Source organism: Watersipora subatra, chromosome 8 (assembly GCF_963576615.1).
Source record: "Watersipora subatra chromosome 8, tzWatSuba1.1, whole genome shotgun sequence".
In the NCBI taxonomy this organism is placed as follows: domain Eukaryota; kingdom Metazoa; phylum Bryozoa; class Gymnolaemata; order Cheilostomatida; family Watersiporidae; genus Watersipora; species Watersipora subatra.
In genome coordinates, this window is record NC_088715.1 from 14,327,046 (window position 1) to 14,352,869 (window position 25,824).

General features: G+C 36.9%; 2 protein-coding genes across 2 annotated transcripts; both read left to right on the plus strand.

Annotated features, from left to right (window-relative positions):
* The first annotated feature begins 5,478 nt into the window (after nucleotides 1-5,478).
* Nucleotides 5,479-14,841, plus strand: LOC137401922 (signal recognition particle 19 kDa protein-like). The gene is made up of 5 exons (XM_068088395.1): nucleotides 5,479-5,588; nucleotides 10,908-10,983; nucleotides 12,815-12,886; nucleotides 13,681-13,792; nucleotides 14,618-14,841. Exons 1-5 carry the CDS (start codon nucleotides 5,542-5,544, stop codon nucleotides 14,773-14,775), a joined length of 465 nt encoding a protein of 154 aa, XP_067944496.1. The 5' UTR covers nucleotides 5,479-5,541; the 3' UTR covers nucleotides 14,776-14,841.
* A 448-nt stretch (nucleotides 14,842-15,289) lies between these two features.
* Nucleotides 15,290-25,735, plus strand: LOC137401955 (uncharacterized). The gene is made up of 4 exons (XM_068088425.1): nucleotides 15,290-15,422; nucleotides 19,280-19,453; nucleotides 21,223-21,309; nucleotides 25,296-25,735. Exons 1-4 carry the CDS (start codon nucleotides 15,368-15,370, stop codon nucleotides 25,412-25,414), a joined length of 435 nt encoding a protein of 144 aa, XP_067944526.1. The 5' UTR covers nucleotides 15,290-15,367; the 3' UTR covers nucleotides 25,415-25,735.
* The last annotated feature ends 89 nt before the right edge of the window (nucleotides 25,736-25,824 follow it).

Sequence of the window (25,824 nt, forward strand, 5' to 3'; positions counted from 1 at the left end):
TTACAATGCAAAGAATAAAAATTGAAAGAATACTGAATTATTTAGGATTAAAGTAAGTCATGCTGACAAAGGAAAAACAGTTATCAAATACAAGGCAGATGAGCCATATAGCTGTTCAGATGACACAAAAAAGGTTTGTTAGGAGGTCAAGGAGATGTCTTAGACCTTTTCTTGAGGATGAAGATGACTAAGTCACTGGAGCAGTGTTGTATATGCAGGTGTCTCTTGTGCACCTGACTATGTTACAGGAATTTGGGCTAAGAAAGCCAGATAGGCTTCACAGGCTGGCAGGATTATGTAGCTTTCTCAGCTTATTGATAAAGCTAAGGAATAGCTAAATAGATATGGAGAAGGGTGTATAAGGAAGCATTCTTCTTTCTGCTAGGGGAGAGTGAAGTTGTGGTGAGGGAATACGCAACATGGCGTCGTAGGCAAACTTGGTTTGCGGATGACAGTGATAGTGTTGCCAGTGTTTAGTGCTCAAATTGTTGTGTGGACATTGGAGAGTAGTATAACGAAAAGGATATAGTGTTAATTAAAGGTTGACTTGCAACAAAATTCACATTACAGTTATTTGGTATCATAAGATTCCCCATGTCTTACCCTGTTGTGTTGTATGTGCATAATATATGGGAATGTGATTACAAGCTCTTAAAAGCTAAAAAACAAACAGTTAATCGCAGCCACATGAGACCACCGTAGTTTGGATTCGCTTTCCAAAATGTCTCAAATAGGACATAGTTGTTACAGGATGGTTTCTGTTTACACTTTCATACAACCTCATTCGTCGAAATATTTTCACAAAGATACTTCACACATTCGAAAAAACCATGTCTATTGTTCTTACGCGCCTGTTTTATCGTCATTGTAATACTGTCACTTTTAGCAATGATATCTTATAACTTACCATAAAAAATCGTTGAACTTTTTAACCTTAGCTCGAAGGAGTACATATCATTGTCTGATAATCATGATGAGCCTGCTGGTCACCTGTGATAATCGATAAGCTGCAAAAATTATTTTCTAAGTATTGGGTCACATGATCAGAGATTACGACTTGACGGTTAGATCAAGCCAAAACAAAACTGTAAAATAGCGAGCATCTATATTTGATACGGGGTTTTCGGTAAAATCCAAAGTGTTTGTCATAAACTAGTGCTACGATAAGTTTATATTGAGCTTTTTATTGGCCTTTCAATTCACATGAGAACATCACGTGACAAGACGATAACCAAACTGTAATGAATACGTCAGATAAATAAAGAGATTCCAATCTACGGCGGCTTTTCGTTTTTGGGTTTTTAAGAGCTTGTAATCACATTTCCACGTATTTGGCACCTACAACCTAACAGAGTAAGACATGGTGAATCTTTTGATAGCAAATAACTGTAATGTGAATTTTGTTGCAAGTCAACCTTTAAGTGATGTAAGGAGAATGATAGTGTTCAGTGATTGTGCCACATGATTAATTACCTATTTGCTTCAGGAAGAGCGAGGGTAAGTCTTTTGATTACTTTTGTGCAGTAATCGAGATAGCGACATTCTTTATTTTTAAATATGGCCGCATTCAGGTTTAATGTCAATGACTTTCCCAGGTTAGTTGTTAATTCTAGTGATGCTGCTAATTCTTACAAGCCTTAGCTATCAGAATTTAATTTATTTGTAGAACTTACCACTCTACAAATGGGTAAGGCTGAAGGAGGTCAGGTTAACTTTAGCAGTCGCATTAAACTGCTTGCGCTATTTACTGCTATAGGTAACGATGGCCGCGAGGTTTCAGTCTGTAGGATTTAGTTTAGAGTCTCATGATTCTACTTATGAGCAGGCCATGGAACACCTAAACATAATTTATGGTGGAGAGGAAACAGTATACGTTAGGGTCATGAAATTTGTTACTTGTTCTCAAACATGTGACGTAAATAAAAGGGACTATATGTTAAGGGTTGAGAAACTCAGCAGGAATTTAAACATTGGTGTTGATGAGAACAGGAAAGATTTTGCTCTTGCGATAGCTGTTAATGGACTCAGAAAATCAACGCTACATAGGCAATTGATGCAGGAAAAGGATTTAGATTGGGCAAGGCTATCTGACACTCTCAGAGCTAGACAACTTGCTCATGATTCAGAAGCAGTACTAAAAGAAGCTAAGGCTAAAGCTAATGGTGCAGAAGTTTCAGAAGTAGCGGCGATTGTTTCTAGGCAGTCTGAAAATAAAACTAGAAGCACTGGTCATTACTATAGTGAAGGTGCAGAAATTCATAGAACTTCTCGGAAGGAGGGTGAGGACTATTATGATAATAGGTCTAAGAACAGGTATCCCAAGTCTGGCTGTGGAACTTCAGGTCATGAGTCTACTAGACATAAATATAGAAGCCGACATAGAAACTCTATTCAATCTTCTATGTATTCTAGTGCTGATAGACATAATTGGCGCACTAGGTCTAAGGGTGAACTCTCACCTAAAAGTGATGAATGTTACAACTGTGGCAGTTGGCAGCACCGGCTTCGCAGTTGTCCCGGTGCTAGGTGCTTTACTTGCAATAAGGAAGGCCATACTAGTAATGACTGTGCTAGGAATGGTTCTGAAGACTCTCAGAAACATGATGTTAACAGGTACCGCTATGATAGGAGTAGCAGTAGTGAAAGTGACAGGAATATGGACAGAGGTTCAGGTAGAGACAGGGACTACACATGTTCCCGTCATCTTAGTAGGAGTGTGAGGTTGTTTTCCTCTAGTCCTAAATGGCTAGATGATAAGATAGCAAAAACTTTAAAGGTAAATGATATGAAAGTTGATTTTGTGATTGATACAGGGGCTGAGGTTTCAAACGTAACCAAAAAAGCAGCCAACAGGTTAGGCTTAAAGTTAAAAGCGCTATCAATTGTTTCGACTGCAGTAGATGGTTCTGAGTTAAAGGTAGTAGGCAAAGAAAAGGTTCAGTTGAAAAGTAGACACAGATCTATGGTCACTCAGGTTCATGTTATAAAAGTAATGAGCAAAAACTTTTTGGCATAAATGAGTTGAGGCCGCTAAAATTATTAGCTGTTTTAAATGCATTGGGTACACAAGGTTTTAAGCGAGTTACATTGTTGCCTCCTAGACCTGTTACTGCTGGTGTATGTTGGCATCTTTCAGATGATGGCAAGTTGAAAAACTTGACAAATGTCTGGTAGAAAAGATAACAGTCCCAGAGATGGGAAAGACAAGAAGCAAGGTCAACCAGGAAAGTTATCAATGAGGGATGGTACCAGCTCAGAAAAAGCTGTTCCACAAACAAAGGTGCATGGTTGTAGCACCAGTTACGCAGAGACAGCTCAGGGTAAGCTGCAACCTTTCCTGAATCAGGTGAACAGCTTCCTTTATGAGGTTCAGTCTGGTTTCATGCCACGTGAGGTTATCCTACAGCGTAAACATGCCCTTGCTGAATGCAAGTCCAGGATAGAGGAGGAATACAGGACGGCTGTTGCGGCCGTAGAGGTTGACGACCGCCAGCTCCAGCCGGAAACCGAGAAAGAGCAGGACTTCAAGGCTGCCTTGACAAACTTGGCTACCCTGAAGGACAAGGTCCTGAAGGATGCTAGACTGCCTGCTCCCCAGGTTAAGGTAAAGTCAACTACAGATAACCAGCTGTCTGTGATAGGGGAAGCCCACTTGGCTCCCCACACTTCCCATCAGAGAGGTGCAGAAGGGACTGCTTTGTCAGTAACCAGTTCTAGCCAAAAGGCTAGTGAGGCCCAGTCAAAACCACCTACAGGCAACCGGCTGTCTGTCGGCGAAGAGGCCCACTTGGAAACACCTTAAAAACAGGGAGGTGAAGACGTTCTTGTCTCGACAGTAACCTATACTAGCCGCAAGGCTAGCCATGCCAAAACAGGCGGCATGGTAGCCAATGGGATTACTTCTTGGGCTAAAGCGATGGAGTAGCAGGAGGCCTTGCGAGAGGACAAGCCAGGCTCTGTGGAGTGTATGATTCAACCTCTCTATGGTTCAGGTGATCCAATGATGTTGGTAAGAGAGCAATACTTCGATACCTAGTCACGATACGGGAGCAGGTGAAATCAGGAACAGGTATGTGCTCAAGACTTGCAGGTTAAAGCTGAAGGTGATAGGTTAGACTGGCGAGAGCCACTATGGCTCGGGGAGTAAGTATGGGAGAGGGTGACTCCACCCATACAGGTAAGGTCACTTTTGATTTTAGTATCGGTTAACACCTGGTTCACAAGCTCCCCTCATTATCATGTACAATTGCTAAGCTCCCATTCGACATATTGGCGAGCTCATGATGATGTAGGCTTTATTAGTGTACCAGAGGATAGTATACATGCATGTCAGACACGGTGTCTGAAGCTTGTTGCCTCCCAACATGAATGGCGGTTAAACCTATGTTTGAACCCCAATAGTTACAGGTCCTATGTTCAGGTTTCAAATAAAAAAGGGCATGTTGTATATGCAGGTGTCTCTTGTGCACCTGAAAGGCCTGCCAACTCTCACGCATTGGGCGTGAGGCTCACGCATTGGGCGTGAGGCTCACGCAATCACACCAAAGAAAGAATGAAAATGCGTGAGAAATGTGTGAGATTTTTGCCCCAACTTCCACAATTTTATATATACTATCATTGATACATCAATTGCCCCAAAACCAAATCTCACGCACTGCCCCACTCTTGGGTTGGCAGGCCTGGCCCCTGACTATGGCGCTTGACGAGAACTTGGGCTAAGGAAGCCAGACAGGCTTTGGGAGGCAAAGCCTCTCACACAGGCTGGCAGGATTATATAGCTTTCTCAGCTTATTAATAAAGCTAAGGAATAGCTAAATAGATATGGAGAAGGGTGTATAAGGGGGCACTCTTCTTCCAGTTAGGGGCGAGTGAAGTTGTGGTGAGTGAATACGCAACAAGCAGAACAGTATGCGAAAGACACTATAACAAGGAATGATGAAAGGGACTTTTTAAATGGTAGTAAATAGGCACATTTCAATTGTTTAAAGAAGAAAATGAGATATTTAAAAAGACTTGGAGATAAGACGAGTACATGTATTGAAAAAAAGATGCAGACGGATACCGATAAGATCTACAAAGGTGAAAACTCTCGGACTACAACAACCGATGTTCTAGTGAGTACAGACTTCACCTGGTTAGACGCATATTATCGCTGTTGTTTTATGTAACGTATAAACGCTTGTGTAGCGTTTTGCATAAACAGTTAGGTAAGAAGTCTACACTAGTACGTATAGATATGCATAGTAGAAATAGGCCCTCTAAAATAATGACTACACACCTTAAAATAATAATATTGTTCATCGCGATTAAAGGCTTTCACAACATGCGCGTTTGCAGATAATATACGGTATGTACCTAGGCACATGTACTGTACTGTATATTGTTTAGACTAATAAATAGCGCGGGTTGTAATACTGACGACGTTGTTGGCAACTTTAGCGGTTCAAACATTTTATAATCGACATTAGTTAGGTTTCCGAAAAGCTCGTAAATGCTTCATTCTACGTAACCAAGTCGGAGACCACAGTAAAACAAATATTTATGGCTCGCGCGTATAGTCCAGACTTCAGTTATACTGATCGTGAAAAGTAAGTTGTTCGAGGCTACAGCGTAGTTACATTGATCATTTGGAACCATCTTTTAGTCAATGTATACGGTGTTACAAAATATATGTGTACTTCAATTCTTTGGCGATCAGCTAATTTGTTTTAGAATGTCATAAAGTTTATTTTGACGGTTATGTTTTGAGCATGGCAACTTCAGAAGTACTACTTATTAAATCATTTTGTAATTAGATAAAATTGTCGCCATCCCAAAAGTTTGTTTATAACTGAAATAGCTTAGCTCAAATACTTTTTAGTGTTTGGTAGCTTTAAAAAGATGTGTTGCGAAACAGATTATTTGGATATCAGTTTTAAAGATATGATATACCTGGTTGGTACCATTGTGTCTCAATGATCACTAAATTACAATAGTTTTATCTTGCCGGGTTTCTTGGACTCCGATGGCAGTAGGCAGTCTATATTTCAGACTATTTCTTAACAAATACTGTCTGTTTTCCTCTGTGGAGTGTGTGAAAAAATTGCTCCTAAACTTGGACTTGTACGGTCATATCGCTAATAGACCAAATGTTAGTGGATCCTCATTAGTTTTTAAGGGTGTTCGTAGTTTTAGCAGAATCTCATGATGCTGGTACTAATGATATAAAACCTCCCAAAAAGGTGGGTTATATCATTGCTGGTACGTAATTAAAAAAAAAGAAAATGACAAATGCGAAACTGACAGAAAGTATCATGTTTGTAATTTGGTAATGGGGTCTCTTTATTTGAGAAGTTGTATTTTTTAGAATCAGAAATGACAACAAAAACTAGAACAGCACAACAGGTCTAGCAGTCATTCATTAGCATATTGGATACCTACTAAAACTAGTCAGGAACTATAAGACAGTCATTTGACTGTCAGCTACTGCAAAATGTCCGCATTTCTCAGTTATTTTTACCATTAACTCAAATTCTCTCTGATACTAGGATAAGTTGGCTCTTCCGAAGTGTCATGCTGTTTCATTTTCGATGTTGACATCACAAAACATGATTTTGTCGGTATTCAGTCTGACATTGTCTATACCATTGATGGTTCAGCTGCCGAAGTTGTCTCACAATAACTCAGCTGCCAAAGTTGTCTCACAAGGACTCAGCTTTCAAAGTTATCTCACAAGAACTCAGCTACCAAAATTGTCTCACAAGAACTCAACTGACTAAGTTGTCTCACAAGGACTCAGATGCCAAAGTTGTCTCACAAGGACTCAGCTGACAAAGCTGTCTCACAAGGATTCAGCTGACAAAGTTGTCTCACAAGGATTCAGCTGACAAAAGGGTCTCACAAGGATTCAGCTGACAAAAGGGTCTCACAGGGACTCGGATGCCAAAGTTGTCTCACAAGGACTCAACTGACAAAGTTGTCTCACGAGGACTCAGACGTCAAAGTTGTCTCACAAAGATTTAGCTGGCAAAAGGGTCTCACAAGGATTCAGCTGACAAAAGGGTCTCACAAGGACTCAGATGCCAAATTTGTCTCACAAGGACTCAGCTGCCAAAGTTGTCTCACAAGGACTCAGCTGACAAAAGGGTCTCACAAGGACTCAGCTGACAAAAGGGTCTCACAAAAACTCAGCTGACAAAGTTGTCTCACAAGGACTCGCTGACAAAGTTGTCTCACAAGGATTCAGCTACCAGAGTTGTCTCACAAAGACTCAGCTGGCAAAGTTGTCAACTGAGTCCTTGTATCAAAAAACAACTTGGTCAACCAATCATTAGCGAACCAATTCAGACCACTTAGAAAGGATAGTGTATCTTAGCTAAAAATCTTTTCAAAATGCAATGCCCTCCAAAAAAGTTAGGTGAACATCACAGCATACGTTTTGTGACACATGACACTGGATTTTACCTCTGATCATGCAAAGGCCAAAGCAATCTATGATGGGGTTGATAGAAATTGGTACAGGTTTCGATCTTTGCATGGGAGCAGCGCCATTCTTCATGAAATATCTTATACAATGTTCTGATTCTGTATGAGCATCAGCTATAACCAACCTCTTGAAGAGGGTGATGGCCAAATATGAACTACTGTTGTGAGAAGCTGAGGGCACTGATGTAGTTCTACTGCCCAAAACTCAAACCCTATCATCATTTTTCTCTAAATGATGCAAGGGATATCGATTGTTCTTTGGCTTTGAGAAGCTTATGTTCTATGAGAGCTTAGGCCTTTCTAACTAGAAAGTCTATCAATCGACACAATCCGTTAGAGTTGATTTGTTCTAGTTTTGTTTGTAGATCTGATTTCCTCCATCGTAGCAAATCTTTTACAGTTGGTCCAGGGCCCTTACCTTGTGCACCCTGCTGGCTAGACAGCACCTCTCAAATGCAACAAGGTCATTTGTTAATGTAGTGCACCTAACTAATCAATGCAGTGCAATGGCAATTGTATTGCAAGTTCAGGTGTACAAACTACTTGGTTTATAGTTGAAATACAGAAAAGCAGTAGTTCTTAAATTTCGCCAGTGACAATGCTGGCCTGTACCAATCTGTACTGTTATATGTATCTAAAACAATATGCCCCCAATTTACTATGATGATTTCAGCACAAATGGTTGTTTTGCCTATATGATTGTTTTGCTTTAAAAGTTTACCCTTAGTTTTATTTGAAAGATATACACCCTTCTAAGTTCGGGCTGATATAAAAAAATATCTATATTCACCAGAGTTATATCCAAAATGAATAATAACCAGAAATAACATATTTCAGGGTGTCTCATTGTGGCAGCACTTATTCATACAACTAAATGATTTTGTTTGTTCATATGTGCACCCATCTCAATTTTCCCACATTCAATCAGTTTATTTAATTCCTGGTCCAATGGTATTGTATTCTGTCCTGTAATAAGCCAGATTTTTTTAGAATGTTGAAAGATCAAGTAATTGCTTTAAATTAGCCCATTCATTGTCAGCTTGTTTGCTAAACTCTTCAAGGTTTGTTTAGAAGTCTACAATAACTTCATCTTAATTTGGTAACAAGAATTGAGTCTGGTTGAACTTTCTGCTTAACCTTAGCACATAACCATGCATGTTGTGTGAAGGACATTACGCCTCCTTTTCAAAGTCTTGTATTTTTTCTGTATCAAAACTGTTTAGGGTGGATGCCCCTAAGTATCTTCACCATCTTTACAACCAGCTAGTTTTTTCTTCCAAAAGATAAGGATTTGAGAGTTTTGCTTGTTTGATTGCGTTTGCAGAACTTGAGCTCACAGTGACACCTTTCGATAGAATAATATTATCACAACTTATAATTTTTTGTGCTTATGTTATGTAGATTTTGTTTTGGGCCTTACGGATGTGGTTTAATTGCTTAAGAAGTTTTACCATTAAAAGGGTCTTTATTATTTGCCCTCGTAAAATGATTTTTTTCTATCAAACTTAACTAGATGTCCTGAGTTTTCTGCTGTTTATCAACAAAGTCAGTTCCCGTTATGCTTTAAATTGTGAAGATTTTTATCATAAACTCGTTAAAAAATATGAATTTAAAACTTTTTTAGGATAAGTATTAAGCCAAGCTACATTTTTGCTGTATCTTGGTTTGATCCTAAACTAATAAATATTTCCTTAACTACTTCCGGTTTTATTAAAATTCTCATGGCCAAATTTTCTACCATGTATTGGAAAGTACAAATACACTTTAATATAACTATGTGCTTTTACACCATGACTTTCTCGCGATGCGTAGTTTGCAGCATCTTCATCAACTGAACCCTCATCATGCAAAAAATCTGATTGGAGTACATATTTGAATTGTTCACTAAAGTGTCTAAAGTGTCTAAAACGAACCTAAAGTGTCTAAAACGAACCTAAAGTGTCTTGCTTTTATTGAACAAGTTTCCAAAATATTTTTGGTTATTGAAAGAATTCACAGCTTCTATATTTTTTTTTGTCCCTACTAACTAGACAATCAGTGCGAATTCTATCAGACTGTCCCAAACTTTGGTGGATATAAATATGATAAAGTTAGAAAAGGGACCGGGTGTAAAATAATTGATGAATAGTACAGATAACAGAATACTAGAGATTTAGCATCGTTGACTTGAAATAGTGGAATATAATACTGATAATTGTTATGAAATTTTGAATAAATGTATCACATTACTTCTAGTTTGTATCACAATTAAATTAATAGCAACATGGCATGTCAATTATCCCTTCTTACCAGTTCCGTGGGCAATACATGAACATATATTAGTGTTGGGCCGGTATTGGGTTATCCGCTCTTACCGATACCGAGGGATTCTTGGTATCTGAGGAAACCAATCATTTTCGGTGACAGCTAGGTATCCGCGGCCGGTTTGATATGATCGGTATTTATCCATAAAAGCCTACCGGTAAATGGTTATACGGATATCCGGAGAGATTTTTAAAACGCTTCATGACAAACATGCTAATCTCAGCACGCATTGGCAAACAAATTCAACGAAAATATCCACGCTTCCTGTATCTACTATTATATTACGTTACATTGATAATGCCACCAGCCTCGAAGGTTTGGGAGTTCTACACAGATGAGAGGACGTATAAAGACTAACGGGACTGGACTCTAATTGGACTGCATATAATTATGTGATTACATTACCTGATTACAATGTGTGATAGTAAGATTTCTGTAAACTGTTTCAGTATATTTAACAAAGAGAGTCCCTTGCCATTATCTATCTGTTCTTTATTATACATAACGTTTGTATCAATAACTATATTTTTTAATAGAATAATCAATAAAAACATCTATCATGAAAATTATATTTCCATCTTTCTTTTCTTTTTTGGTTTTCTAAAACAAGGAGTCTCTTGGCCGTAACAATATACTGCTGACTAAAGAATGTTTTTTTTACACAGGCTATTTTTTACACAATGATAAAAGTTGTTCGAGACAGTTATGATTTAAAGTTTAAACCATGTAAAGACACACTGATAACCACATACCGAACAATAGTACCGACAATACCAAACTTTCTTAGTTGGCAAAGGATACCGAAGATGGTAAATACCGAGGATACCGATACCGGGAAAACCGATAAAAATGTGCAAGGATATCCGATCCGGCATTAAATTAGATACCGGCCCAACACTAACATATATACAGGAGACTTCCTCATACACGTTCACCTTTATAGTCTACTGTTCTTATTTCATTGAAACTGTTTTGTAGACTTTTATGTGTATTTAATTCATTATGTCTCGGAATATTTATTACGGATTTGTATTCTTTTTAATACACTTTTATGTGTGTTAGAATATTTGACTAAAGTTTGATCATTGGCAGGACGGGTCTTAGTTCATGTAGCTAATGTTGCATTGTTTGACTTTCAGATGGATTTGTATCTACCCAGCATATCTGAACAGTAAAAAGACAATAGCTGAAGGACGACGAATTGCTAAAGAATTGGTTAGTTCATACAACTAAAGTAATACGTGAGAGCTCAATGCATTCCATTACCAAGCTTGTATGTCAATTCTTTCATATCTCAAATCAAGTTTTCATATATAAAATAACTAAATACGAACTAATCCGTTATCACCTTCTGAAAAAATATTTATAAACGATATCACAATCAGAAAACCGTGTATTTTATTGTTTTAATTTGTCATCTACGCTCACAGTCTATCTAGAGTTTATGGTCTGCAATAAAATGTAACATTATTATTTACTATACTGTATAAAGTACTCAGTTTTGAGACAGACGTCTGTGCTAACGGCAGCGTGTGAGAGACTTCGCCGCTAAAATTCTGAACCCTACACTTTTCTCTACACCTTTCACTTTTCACATAATATAAACATTGAATTGAACTTACATGAACTTAGCTCGCTGTACACATACTTAATAATATGTTTTAATCTTATGTTACAGTAATTCTAACTTAGTTTTTATTTAAGTTTTCGTTTTTATTTTGGCTTGACTTTTTCACTCGCCTTTTGACACACTTTCATCTGCACTTTTATTCGAACTTTTGAAAACTTTTTTCAAACTGATCCGATGAGAAAGACCGAGTGTTATATTAGGTGGCCTTCAGCCACCTAGCAGCTGCATCGAGAACTGTTTCATATGCTCGTATCTCAAATTTATCTCGTATCTCAAGTCAAGAATTTGCTCGGAATTCTAGCATCTCGAGGTATGCCTATACATTAAAAAGTTGTAGCAATGGAACTTTGATGTTTTATAAAACATTTACTACTTGAAATTTACATCTTTTGTAAAAACCTTTTGAAGTCTTCATCTTGCTTTGAATATTCCGTTTTACATTTTTGCCTTGATGCTGGCAGCCTTGACATTAGTCATGCAACAAATTCCATTGTTGAACTTGACCCCAACCTCAAGTTTCACGACTTATAAAGAGTTTCTGTTTAAATATAAGCAATCTTTTGTTGTTAGAGCTCAGCCATGCCACTACTAGAATTATCAAAAGCTATTTTTTCAATAGCCGCAAACATTTCATCGCCTACGTAAATATTTCCTTTTTAATCCTTATGCAGCTAAACTTTGTCCGTTTTCACGTAGAATCACTCAACTTCAGATGTACGAAACAATATAGATTTAAGTTGGCTTATGGATCTATATAAATCTTAAGTTTTTTTTTGTTGGTCTGTCTGCCCCTGTGTATAGTGACAAAGCTTTAGGTATGAAAAATCTGCTGTGCACTGGGTTTGAACTTGAAACCTCCAGCTCTACAGACCGGCCTTTATCCAATACACTGCAACTGGCTATATTTGTGATTAATTGTGCACATGCCCCTTACACATGCCAAATTCACATGGTTTCACGCTTAACACATCAACTAGCCTTATGCTAGAATTGTTGGCCAGAAGAAACATGCTCACATGGGCAGCAACACTATTGCTATCAAGCTGTAGTAGGTACTGCAACTGGTACAGTATGATTACATAGAAATAAACACAGTACACAAGAATACACAAACACATTCATTTAAAAGTTAGAATGGTAAATGTTGTATATCCTATGTTGAGTAAAAGTATATTTTCTGTGCAAAAACTGTTTTATTACCAGTGAAACACCAGACATTCAGCTGTCCGTTAATATAGTTGGGTTTTAACTTTTATATTAGTTGTTTGTTTATTCTTAACGATTACCGTATTAATTATGTAATTTCTTAACCTTTGATTTAATGGAGGCTTCAATAAAACTAATTTTTGGTTATTGCCATTTTTATTCTTCTCGAAGGCGTAAGGAGTTTGTTGTCACCTGTTGTTGCATTTGTAGGCAGTGGAAAATCCAACCTATCAAGAGATAAAAGATGTATGTGTATCGGCAGGTCTCACTGTCGGAGTAGAGGTAAATTGCTTTCGTTACCAACTTAGCACCATCCTACTTGACTATCTAGTCATTACAGATGTCAAATCTTAACTTTGCACTTTACTTTCACATGTGGCCACATAACTGAGATGGCTGCTAAAGGAGGCCGGAATTTTTGTTGTTATTCCAGAATCATATATTATTGTTCATTTGGTTTTACGTGGCTCAAAGCTGGTATCCCTCTGTATCGAAAACTGATAAAAAAATTAGTTCTTTCAAAAATTATGCTTCAGAGTTATGCTACGCTGATATAGACAGTTATGATTAGCGTTTAAATACTCTTAATGCTGAGGAGCTAAATGTGTTTTTAGATATTTGTGGTTTACAATACTCAAATCGTATCTCGAATCTGTCTGACGATCCACTGCATTCTTCCTTTTCCAAAAAACCACTACACCTTATACCAGACACCAACACCTTGCCAATTCACACTGTAGAACAGTCTTATGCAAAAAGACCTTTTTCTTTCAAAACGTAATTTACTTCACTATTTTTCTTTCATGGTCTAATTTACTATAAATGACATTGAACTGTGTAAATAAAGTTAACATCTATTCATGTCATTTTCTGTTTGTGTCGTAATGGAAGTAGTTGTACTCGAAATGTTAGCTTGAAATAATGTTGATGATCACCAGCATTTCTAACCTTTATCACCGAGCTCAGCTTACCATGTTCTTCACTAGTTCTGATAGAGTCTTGATCAACCATTGGGCAGTGGTAGAAACCAGCTTTTGCTTTTGGTAACACCTAATTCTGCTGATTACTTTGGCTAGAATAAAGTGTACCCACGAGAGCTGAACCCGAGAGATCCAATGGTCAAAGGACGAATCCGAATAATGTTCAAGGACGAGTCAGGAAAGCCTCTGCACTCTATTTTTCCTACTAGTAAGTGAGCTGAGACTATGTTTCTTCGATAAGAGGCTATGACGCTTATAGATGGAGGTCATTCTGTGTTTTGCGATTTGCTCGCAATTAGAAGCTTTAGCAGTGAGTCATGCAAGGTTTTAGTCTATGGTAGAACTGGTATGGGCGCAGGCTTATGATCAATAGGTAAGTGGTTCGAGACACATACAGACTATTGGCTGTGTTAGGAAGGGCATCCAACCACAATTGCTCCTGTACCAAGCTGGGTTGTCGGAGACTAAATTGGTTCCTTATATGCACTCCAGCGTGGACGAGGAGGGTGGCTAGCAACCCCACAGGGCTAAAAACAATAATTGACAACGGGTGGAGGAGCTCCTCTGTGAGCCAACGTCAGGCTAGTTAGAGATGGCGTCTCAATAATAACACCCAACAAAAGACAATGGCAAACCACTGTTCAAACCTGCCAAGAACAGTCATGGTTATAGGAAGTGGAGAGAACCTTAAAATCGCTTACGCCTTCACAGGGCGTCGTACTTAAAAAACAATATTAGAGACTAAAAGTTAACAATAACACAATACATTTTGTTATTGTGAACTTTTGGCATTATGAAAAATTTAAAGCTTATATCTAACTGAGATAAAGAAGAATGATTAGCAGGTAAAAATGGAGAGAACCTTGATCACCTACGTCCTCACAGGACATGGTATTTAGAGAGCACTACTTGTAGATGTCATTAATTTATAATGAGGGCGGGAAGTTATATGGCAAAAATTAAATGTTCATTTTATTGTACATGATGTCTGTACAAAACAGCACATGGGTTATTGTTTGTTTTTTATTCACAGAAAAGACGATATTGTTGCACGTGGCTGAAATGATACCACGATTAAAGTCAAGGATTCAAAAGCAGCACCAGCAACAGCAGGCAGCTCAACAAGCCAGTAAACAGAGTAGCAATGCTTCGGGCGGAGGGAAGAATAAAGGAAAAAACAAGAAACGTTAAGATATCTTTAGAAAATTTCTTTATTATTCGTTGTTGGTTACAATAAAATATTTTTATGACATGCAACCTGTTGTCATTGTCTGTCCATTTTTTGCATTTAAGATATTCCCTCTCGCTTCAAAATCTGCTAAATGAATAAGCAGATGTTTGTTGGTACTTAGAAGTTTTTGCAATGGATTCAGCCTAACGTTTTAATGGTGCATCTCATTGTCATATAAATATATCGTCCATGTACATGTATATGACGCGGCCACCTCTGATTCACCCTAGAAACCACGCGAAAAAAATATACTTCCAGAGTTGTCTTTTCTCGTAAACCTCGGTCTCCCTATGTAAAAGTGATCGTAATTTATCGAATAAACACATTATAAAAATTGTAAATTTAGAATATAGTACAAATTAAAAAAAATCATTTTTAAATTAATTTGCATTATTTTTTTCTGGTGTTTGAAAATTTTGCTACCACTCATACAAATCATATCGTTTGTATGATGAAGCGTTTTAGTAGGAGCGCTACTACAAGGGACCAGGTTGCCGGAAAACAAGCTATTGCTCTTTTAACCTTCCTGGGGTTCATTAATCAATATCAATCATGAATTCACGAACAATTTTTGTAGTAAGTTTGATCTGCTGCTGCATATACCAAGGTAATAACAATTACAGCAAATATTTTACTCAGAGATTGTTCTGTTGCAGATTCGATATACTTGTTTTGCGTTGTTCGGTTTATTATAAATACTTCAACGTGAGTTTTTTTATATTTTGCTTTATTTCCGTTCAGTTACTGCGAATTCTCTTACTTGAATAGGTTTTACGTATTGTAAGCTATTAGTTTGACATTGAAATGTAATTGTTAATAATTGTTGCTTTGCTAAGCTTTAATCTTCGTTGGATGAGTATAAAATAAATTTATATAGAAGGGAGTTCGTTGGGCATGTCGTAAATCAGCCAAGTTTCATTACATTGTGTTTACACTGGTAACACTTTGCATTTTGATCTTTAGTTTTGTCGATAATTCAAGTTGATTTTTTGCATATTCTATTCTGTTTAATCTTTCTAATTGCTGTTTGCATTTTGGTGATGCTATAAGTGCCTTGGACGTAGCCTATTGCACTTCAAGCTCATAATGGTGTTGCGGTTTTAGTTGTGTTGAAGGTGGTACTTGCTGGCTTGGCCATGCATAAAGTGCCTTCAGAAAGAAATATGTGTACCATTTTTAGATGGTGCCTAATCTTACTGTAGTCATAGATCATGTGCATGTGTTGAAGTTTTCCACACAAGATTATCTGTCAAAAGTACGCCTTAATCATGACTGGTGTCGAGGGTTATTAGAGAAACAGCATGTACCAATCATTTTATGTGATCTATTAGTATTCTGAAACACTGCATAAGAATATATAAACATTGAAATGTACTCGCAAAATGTTGCATGAATTTAAGAAAAAATGAGCTATAAAAAAATGACAAAGACTCTTACAACAACTACGTTTAACCACACGGGTAGCTCAATGTCTATATGAATGATAAATGTGTGGAAATACGTGGTATACATACATTTTCGACAATAATTCTGCAGCACAATTTCAGTTAATAGATAAACGCAGCCAACAGTTTTAGATGAAGAAGTTGGGAGAATCTCAGTCAACCACCGGAACAGTTTATTAAAGAACAGTCTTTTCCTAACTATTTTAAATTTAATTAAAATGACCGCAAAAATTATAGAAATGTGTTCAGCAGATTTAAACCTTGTTAATTGCGTATTTCAACAAAATACACTGATGCTTTTTGATCCGAAATATGTATTTGAGAGTGTAGAATATAAAAATTTGGACCTGGTAACCTGTGCATGATGCAAATGTGTTCACATAAACAATAATTAGTAACAAGCAATTACAACTAAAACAGAATGTGTCAAGAATTTTAATTATCCAGTTTAGAATCTATACTTTGTCTGAAATGTAATGGTCAAGTCCAAAATTCATTTGCAACTGCAAGTTCTACAAGCAAAAATCTATGAGGTTTACATCTACCTTACAACTACGTTAATAGTTTAAAATTTGCTATAACTCTATGGTACTTGCAATAAACAGCTAATATATCGTTTTAAAACAGTTGTCAAACATTATTCCGTGAGTATTCGGTCAAAAGACATGTTTGAAGTCTTCAACTACATGTAGCTCTGAAAATTAATTGATAGTATTTTAAGAGAATTTCTTTCATTTAAAGTAGATTTTTTGAGATAAACTAATCTCCACCATTTGAAAAGCTGAAAAATGGAAGGTGAGTTCCTTTATGAATCATGTCAGGTTTCTTTTATTCTGTAATTATTTTCATAATTGCCAGAATTCGTTATACGTGTACCTCGTATCTTTGCGTAAATCAAAGGAATGTCTGAATTTAAATGAATCCATTTACTCAACTCATTAGTAATGTCAAGGGCCATCATAGGCTGTTCATAGTTCCCCTTGATATATATTAAATATTGGTTACATTTGTTGTGAAATTATAGCATTGCTAATAGCAATGCAATTTTGTCAGATCTATTCCTACATAATTTGCTATAAATATAGGCATTCTGGTAAGTTAATTCAAAGTTAGAAGTACTTTTCTCTTTAAGCCGTGTTTATAAAATTTTCACCATGGTAAAATACATTCTCCATCCCATGGTTGGTGTTCTATTTGTACATTGATATGGTTTATCAAAGTATTCGGATGTTGCAGCATGATATTATACAGCATAAGCTTATTTTAGACTCGCTTTAATGGAACGATGCATTAATCATATGCATTGGTATTTTTGGTGGCTGTTTAGTAAGGGCTTTGACCTGCTGTCTCTTATTATGTTTAAATGATCACCTGCCCAATTTTTTATAAAAGGTTTTCTCGCTCACATTTCTATAAATAACAGTTTTTGCATTTGAATTGCTTCATATTGATTGACATGTCACTGAACATTTTCTCTCGCTGCCTTTAAAAATGATCTTACGCAAATATTTCGTAGATTTCATCAGAAAGAATCATTGTGTTTCTATCATTTGAAATTGTTTTTGATATTTAAGGTGATGTGACTGCCAGCATGTTTCAAGATTAAAATTGACGAAACTTGATTGCGGTTAAACAATGAAAAAAAACTGTCATTGCTATAGCTGATATCGGTTATTGCAATCAAGCTGCACAGCGTTACACGTCTCTATTATGTCGGCCTTTTTGCAACTATAAACATCATAATCAAACTTTTGCTTGCTTTAATCGTTTTAACTGTGATCAAGTTTTGTCGATTCTAATCTTGAAACATCCTGCCAGTCAGATTACCTCGAATATCAAAAATAGTTGTAAATGATAGAAAAATACTGATGCTTTTTCATAAAATCCATGGAATCATTCACGGAATATGCTTCAATTCAAGCATGCAGTACAGAACCCTTGAACATTGTTAACACTCATAGACTAAAGGCCGGGCCACACGTATCGTGTAATTTCAACTAATCTGGGAAGTTCCATTCGTACGAAATTTCTGACCTGCCACACGGAGTTTCCCCACCACGGAATCGTACGAAACTAACTTTCAACTAGCCAATCATAACGCGGTGATAAATTGAAGCCGATTCCGTTTCAAACATTTGCTTCAATACAAACATGCGGGTCAGATCTAAAAAAGATAACGATTTGTGAGTTTCTAGTCGTAATTCCTAATTACTAAAATCGGTTGCGGAATGTACACGTAAATTAATTTCGGCGCCTACAATATAACTGCGCGTTAATAAGGTCGTTTCTACGCAACTACAAAACTGCTAATGCTAGTTGCACTGAGTAGTTGTAGTAGGCTGTTGTTGTAAATGGTTTTTAGTATACTTTTGAATAGAGCTTGTACATTGATAATATTATTACGAACTATTACGTATGTACTACATTGCAAAACGGTTCTTTTGTTTGACTTTCCGTTTTACTTTTTCCAATTACAATACAAATTTGAACCTGACTTTTCAGCAATTATTAGCCTAGCTACAAAGCAGTTATATTTCTATTAAATACATATTGGAACCTGACTTTTCAGCAAATATTAGTCTAGCTACAAAACAGTTATATTTATATTAAATAAATCCATTACGTCCATGGTACTACTGATTACATATAATCGCCGACACAGTACACAGTTTTCAATCCGAGTTAGGAACTGCGGGCTAGAAAGCTATAAGCTATAAAAGCAGTGTCCGTCTGTCCGTTCGTCTGAAGCCAGGCTAAGAGCGTTAGCAAAAAAATTATTGCGCGGGTGGATCATGCTCGGGTATCCGCAATTGTAGCCAAACACTCAACCAACTATTTCACTGGACCACCTTGTCTCATCATAGAATAATTGTGGACATACTTATTACAGATGAGGATCTCTCATGGTGCATGGGGCTGCCAGCGTACAATTTTATATAAATTTAATCCGGTTAAAGTCATCGTGTGAGAGTACGTGCATATTTAGTTTACTACTCAAATATTCCTGTTTACATTATAGCTACTGCGATTGAGTGCATTAAGTGTACATCTGAGGAGGATACGAGATGCGGCAATGAAAGCTCAGTCTTTGCTGACATAACTTGTGAGCCTTTCCAAGACTCATGCTATCTAATAGTGACAAGGCAGCAGATAGCTCACAATGGACCCCAAGACAGGTTGAAGGATAATGATGGTGGGTTAATAGGCAGTTCCTATTTCATGATTTATAGAGCCTCAAAAGATTATTTCTCTAGAGCCAGCTTTCACAGTGTCTATTATTGTCATAATGCATTGATCGTAAAGACATATTTGATTGTACTATTTTATATTTGACAACTTTAGTATTCACTGGGTTGCTGCAAGGCTTCTCATAAAATTACAGATATTTGATAATATTTCAGTATTCATGTTTGGCACGTATGAGCAATCAAGTTTTTAGAGTATTTATACTAAAAATAATTTACTTTATCAGTCTAAGTACAATTGTCAACTTATTGTTGGGTTTTATGGTTAAATGTTGGGTATGCTGTTGATTGGAAGTATGCTATACGGGGTTACAAAATTTCTGAAAAGAAAGATATCATCATCTCTATAACAGGCAAGAAAGTTTAACATATCATGATAAAACAATCTACAGTATGTTTATTCCAGCAGGCAATCCAATTACCACCTTATATAATAGTGTGGCGATTCTGTTGTGGTTGTTGTTTTACACCTGGAACAACTGAGCATACGCAAAGGGATAAAGACTTCTGTACCAGATATCATGGCGGGGCATTCGAAACTGCTCCATTCGAAGTATGAATGACTAAAGTGGAAGATGTTTAAAGGTTGATTTGCAACAAAATTCACATTACAGTTATTTGGTATCATAAGATTCACTATGTCTTACTCTGTTGTAGGTGCCAAATATGTGGAAATGTGATTACAAGCTCTTAAAAGCTCAAAAATGAAAAGCCGCCGTAGATTGGAATCTCTTTACTTCTCTGACATAGTCATGAAATTTGGTTATCGTCTTGTCACGTGATGGTCTTTCGTGAATTGAAAGGGCAATAAAAAGCTCAATATAAAACCTATTGGAGCACTAGTTTATGACAAACACTTCGGGTTTTACCGAAGACCCCGTATCAAATATAGATGCTTGCTATTTTACAGTTTTGTTTCGGTTTGGTCTGATCGGCAAGTCGTAATCTGATCATGTGACCCAATACTTCGCAAATAATTTCTGCAGCACTTTTCGATTATCACAAATGACCAACAGGCTCGTCATGATTATCAGACAATAATATGTACTCTTTCAAGCTAAGGCTAAAAGATTAAACGAGTTTTTACGGTAAGTTATAAGATATCACTGCTAAAAGTGACAGCCTTAAAATGACGATAAAAGAGACACGTAACAACAATAGACGTGGTTTTATTGAATGCGTGAAGTATATTTGTGAAATATTTCGACAAATAAGGTTGCATGAAAGTGTAAACAGAAACCATCTAACACAGCTACGTCACATTTGAGCCGTTCTGGAAAGAGAATACAAACTAGGGCGGTCTCGTGTGGCTGCGATTAACTGTTCGTTTTTGAGCTTTTAAGAGCTTGTAATCTCATTCCCACATATTTTGCACCTACAACACAACAGAGTAAGACATGGTGAATCTTTTAATACCAAATAACTGGAATGTGAATTTTGTTGCAAGTCAATCTTTAAAATAGAGTAGCTTATGTCGCACTTTCTTGCGCATAGTTTATTTTTATTGCAAGCATGAAATTTTCGGTAGAATTTGCGAGTAATAAAACTTGAGTTGCAGACTTTTGATGTTTTCCTCTTACGGAAGATGCAAATTTGCAGACCAACTGCATCATAGAGACATGGTAATAGTCTGTCATTCTGATTCTCACTGTTGAGATGCTGACACAGTAGACGCTATCACAAGCTGGGAAAGTTTATTTCAAGTCTCCTTTTTCAGACTTTGAGATAGTTTCCCGTGGATGTGCCACCAAGCATGACTTCAGAGGGTTCGCCAGTATAGACAAGTGCATGACAGAGACCGTAGGTAGGTTTCTCTGCTGACCTACATTACAGGTCATTTTTTTTATAGTTCTCTTTCTTTTTACCGTCTCTTCTGCTTTCTTTGCCGGCTCAGTCAATGATGAATTGTGTTCCCACAATTGTCTATGACTTTGTGTTTAGATTATATCCTACGCAACTGCAACGATAACAATCTTTCATCTACCTGCACATTCCTTACTGGGTTTATAATAACATTGACTTGGTCTGTGCCATGTCAAGCTGTGAGTCTCCTTGCAAATCCCTTGTGAATCGAGACACAAATTTTAGTGGAGTTTGAGCTTGCTTGGCAGCTTCGTTTTGCACCCGCTTGCTTTTTTTGTTTGCTTTCTATATTAACTTCAGTGACCAGCAAAAATCTCCATTTACTTCATGTTTAGTTCACTAGTGAGCTTTCACAACTGAACGTATGAAAAAACCTTTATGCCCGTGTGATTCTCCACGGCTGACTGAACTCCATGAAAAAGCGTGTTAAGAAGAAACCGCTAATTGTCTTGTCTATACTTTAGTGTTTTAAACTTTCAAACTGTAAATTTCAAATTTTCGCACACAAAAAAGTTCATTGGCACATATTGCAAATAATATTCTTGAAATATTTGTTATCGTCTCTTTAGCCTTACATTTATTGGTCGAGCTTTACTGTACGCTAAAACTAAATGTATAGACCAACGAAACCCAACTTTTTAATGCTAACAGTAATCTTTGTCTCACTTTTCCTGTTTTGTTGTGGCTAGTTTTTGATGCATCAGCAATTGTCAATTCACCGTAAATGTGTTGAATGTACTCAGTGTTGTAGTACCATGTATCTGTTTATCTGTGTGATAGTTCAGGAGATCCTCAACGCTTACTAATCGAGACTTCCAGTTATATTGTAGGTGCTGACCGTAATCTGTTATCAGCAGTTCATACCCTTGTTCAGTATGTTGACCCTCTCTCTGACCCATTTTAATCAAAGTGTTACATAACATGCTCACTGCTTACACCCCTTGAGCATAATATCGAAGTTACTTTTCCTCTAAATATCCGGTTGTTAGAGGGATGTAATGTCTTTATGAAAAGGCATAATCTGAATATTGTAAGAGGGTCGAAATGGAAATTTTTAAAATTTAAGTTTAAAATTTACCAGTTTTTTCTTTACATATTCCACATGGTGCTCTGTTAAGCCTGGTTTTCATATGATGGCGCAATGATCGTGCGCGGCCCTGTGATCATGTGCAATGCATTTCTTGGGCTGCGATACAGTGTTTCCATAGCGCATGTAGGCGCCATGCTTGCATTGGACAGGGTGGGTAATTTCCTTGCTTTTTTGTACGGGAGACCGATTTCTTTGGAAACCAGCCTCCGTTTGAGCTGTGGGATAGGTTGAAAAGGTCGAGCAGTGTATTGTTGGATACATCATCGCACGCACCCGTCGCAAGGATCCATTCTGTTGGATCCTTGCGTACGCACGTCGCGCGATCGTCGTGCGTTGACGTTTCCACATCACAGTCGGCCTACGCACGACATGCGCCTTTGTGCGCGCCTTGCGCTGTCATATGGAAACCAGGTTTTACACATCATCATGTAGTCTGAAGGCAGCGTAGTCACAACAGGCATTCACTGGGTGGTAGATGTTAAGGGTTGGCATCTGACCAAACACTTGCTAAAACTTAGACCATCAGATGGGGAGTTGCAACACCTTGTCTGCTCCTCATCTCATATCAGCAAGTTAAGTGAAGAGTTGGAAGTTCAAAGCTAGCCAGTTCATAGGTTTAAGGTTAACAAATACTATTTTGATTTTACATATATTCATGTCAATATAAATCATATTTCATTTGCCAGCAATGATTTTGAAAGAAAAAAAACAGTTTTAGAGAGAAAAACAATCGCGATGTAAGATTAAACCTGTGACATAAGGCAGTCATTTTTAACAATACACATGCATTAGGATGTCAGCATCGACGAGTGGCCAGAGATCAGAGTACTTCTGTTGGTGGCCATTCTTAAACATTCTCTCCCAATCTATTCACCACGCTACGTTGTTACGGTTACCCAACATGGCCGATAATTATAATGCTATTATGAGTATCAATAATGCAATTACAGTCAAACATGGATAACTCGAACTTCACGGGACCGAGCGAAAGTGTTCGAATTATCAGAGCTTTCAAGTTATCAGAGCACTGTCACAAGTCCATGTATTTACTTATTTATTAGTAGATACAGGTACATATACAAACTATAATATAAATCAAAAGCACAAATGGCTTGTTTCAAATTAAATGCTTCTAATGTAAAATTTAAAACGTTTTTATCAAAATGTATAGAGATTTTTCTATCACTTGAGATTGGTTTGTTGTTTGAGGTGATGTTATTGCCAGGACGTTTTTTAGATTAACATTGGCAAAACTTGATCGTTGTTGAAATGCTCAAAAGAAAAGACATATTTTTCTTTTGAGCGTTTTACCCACAATCAATTTTGCCGATTTTTCTTGGAGTTTATGCAAAGATTACCTCACTTTACCTGGGATTCGTTAAGAGCAACACTCCGAGGCAGTTAAATTAGAGGTTTTACGGTACATTGTATATCACTCACGCTTTTTGAATGGATACTTATTGAATGTACACACGTATTCTGTGTTTAGGTCAAACGATGAATAGTTTTTTTTAGCTAAGACAACGTATACGTTTAATTACAACATTTTTTAAGACGTTTTAAACATTCAACATTCCGATGTTGATTCAACACGGAATCAACGTCGGAAAACTATTCATCGTTTGACCTAAACACAGAATACATGTCCGTTCAATAAGTATCCATTCAAAAAGCGTGAGTGATAGAGTGATATACAATGTACCGTAAAACCTCGTAAAACTTCTAATTGAACTGCCTCGGAGTGTTGCTCTTAACGAATACCACTTTCCTTGCTTCCGAAGGGCGATCGCTAAGCGGATGTTTGGTATAAATCAAATTTCACCAAACCTTTAGAAAAGTCGTTGACAAAAATATTTTGCCGATGGTGGTAATAACGACGCTTATGAATTTCGAAAAGTTGAGGTTTACCTTTATGGCTTGGAATAAAGTGATTTTCTAAAGCAATAACAACCGTTTCGGTAGCCGTTGGGCAAAAAACAGTTCGAGTTAACAGTGTTGAGTTCGAGTTATCTATAGCAATTTATCATTACGTGGGAACGGACCAAAGAAACCGTTCGAATTAACCATGTGTTCGAGCTATCCGTGTGCGAGTTATCCATGTTTGACTGTATAATGATATTATAATGATATTTCATGCAGAAGTCATCTGCATGAAACTGATTAACAAATGCTCTGCTTTTATGAATAAGAAATTTGAATGGGCAGTTTTTATATAATTTAGTTCATAAAGTGAGTGACTTTATTATAATTATATAGCGTCGCAGCTGTTTTTGATCGTTAATTTCCAAATTATGTTCATTTTCACGACTTGAAAATGTTGATAAAACTTGGTATTAGATTGACATTTGCCAAAAATATTATTGACACCTCGTCTGTATTGTTATTTGCTGTTGTTACTGCAATAAAAGTTTGCGTTGTCAGTTAACTTGGAATTTATCGGTAAGTTGAAGTTAATTCAACTTACCGTGTGAGAACCTGCAAACCACAACAATAAAATTGACTAACACTGACAATCGCAGTGAACGGCAATTTCATAGATGTAAATCAGAACTATATGTAAAAATATCACAAGTCAGTCTTTCACTTCTTTGATTTGCGACTGGTGAAACTTGACTACGCTGCGTGATTGCTATCATATATAATATCTTTTATAATGTTCAACTATCGCTAATGATAGAAAAATATCTAATTCATATGATAAAATCTAAAAAGATTTTGTGTAAATTTATCTTTCATGATTCTTGAATTTCAACATGAAATTAGAAAACGTTCCAGTAACAAAGGGTTAGCATCATAATGATCATTATTATTCATAGTACTGTATACATTACTTGTAGGAGGAGGTGGATCTCAAACGCACTGTCTGTGTTCTGGAAACCTTTGCAACTCAGCTACCAGCATCTCCGCTGGCATCACCCTGCTCTTCACTCTGTTCTTTTTGAAGCTGGTTGTTTAAAAAGGCCAAATTGTAGTAAATGTTTTTCTAAATGTTGTAATGCACATGATATTTATCTATTCATGCCACCGCTTTTCATTACCTTAGCATTTCAGACATAATTCCTCCTATAATAGAAGCTTTATATTTGCATGTTTCAACAAAATCCAATCAAAGTGTTTTTCAATAATAGAACATGACATTTTATTGCAGTTTATTTTTACATTAGATGTGTGCAGATGTTATAGATGTTACATTAGTACACTTGGCACTTCTAAACTTGGCATTAGTAAACTTGAGCAGTGTGTAGATGTATAAATATATTGAGTATTCTAACGCAAATGTTTTCTTTTTTTGATGTTGTAACCGCCTATTAGCAATGGCATCGACAGAACTGACAGCAGAGAGCACAAAAACTTTACAGAAATTAT